We start from the raw sequence: 998 nt of genomic DNA, 5'->3' as shown, positions 1-998 counted from the left end.
CGGGAAACCCTGCATGGCTTTTGGGGTGATGGGGAACCTGGGACGGTACAGTGGGGCCCGGGGGGGCTTTGGCTCAGACCAGCTGCCTTCCCAGGGGCCGCCGGGAGCTCGGGGGCCTGTGGGTGAGAAAGGAGACCAGGGAGATCCCGGAGAAGACGGGCGGAACGTGAGTCCTCACCTCTGACCCCTGACCCCTGACCCCAACTTCCATCCCCAACCATCCAGTGCCCAGCCCCGATCCTGCCACCCCAACCCTGAAATGCTGCCCCCTCACAAGCCTCATTTCCTGCGACCTCTTCGTCACAACCCCCAAAGGCCACCAGGATCCCCTGAGTCCTTGGGGTGCTCGCAAAGCTCCCCGAAACCGCTGCGTAAACTCAGTGACCTTGACCTCTGACTTTCTGCAGGGCAGCCCTGGACCCTCTGGGCCCAAAGGGGACCGTGGGGAGCCGGTGAGTCGTACAGTGTCTGGGCTGGTGGGGGGCGCGGTGCTGGGGATTTCTAGTCTCGAGCTGGTCAGCGGCCACGTAAGGGGCCTGGGGGTCAAGGTGGGGAGCGCTGATGGTCACTCCAGGCCTGCCTGGCCCTCCGGGGTTGGCAGTGGGGGCTGCAGGGTCTCTGGGAGGGCAAACCTGGGCCAGGCCCGGGGCCTCAGGGCTTGGGGATGACCATGACTTCCTTTCTCAGGGGCCCCCCGGACCCCCAGGACGGCTGGTAAGGGTTGAGCTCGGTCTGGCCCTCTGTGGTCCCCTCTCCGGCCCCTGTTGGCTCCTCGCTGTGCCCCTCATCCCCTCCCTGACTCCCACGCCCCCCTGCCCCTTGGTATCTTCGTTGACCCACAGCCCCCGCGGCCCCATCTGCCCACCAGCCGCCTCCCTGGTTGAACGCCCCTCCCTGTTGTCCCCGCAGGTGGACACGGGAGTCGGAGCCAGAGAGAAGGTATGAGGGCCTGTGGGTGGAGCGAGGCTGAGCACAGGGCATCCGGGGCCACGACAGCC

General features: G+C 66.9%; 1 protein-coding gene across 1 annotated transcript in view; it reads left to right on the top strand.

The window, feature by feature from the left end:
* COL7A1 (collagen type VII alpha 1) overlaps positions 1-998 on the top strand; it is a 60,839-nt gene that overhangs the window by 14,174 nt on the left and 45,667 nt on the right. The window contains 4 exon segments of the mRNA XM_015568266.1: positions 78-166; positions 408-452; positions 688-714; positions 910-939. Coding sequence (XP_015423752.1) covers positions 78-166; positions 408-452; positions 688-714; positions 910-939 — 191 coding nt within the window.

The sequence above is a fragment of the Myotis davidii genome, unplaced genomic scaffold (assembly GCF_000327345.1).
Source record: "Myotis davidii unplaced genomic scaffold, ASM32734v1 scaffold663, whole genome shotgun sequence".
NCBI lineage: Eukaryota > Metazoa > Chordata > Mammalia > Chiroptera > Vespertilionidae > Myotis > Myotis davidii.
The sequence above is the reverse complement of the archived record's forward strand: the minus strand, read 5'-3'. Positions and strand labels throughout refer to the sequence as shown.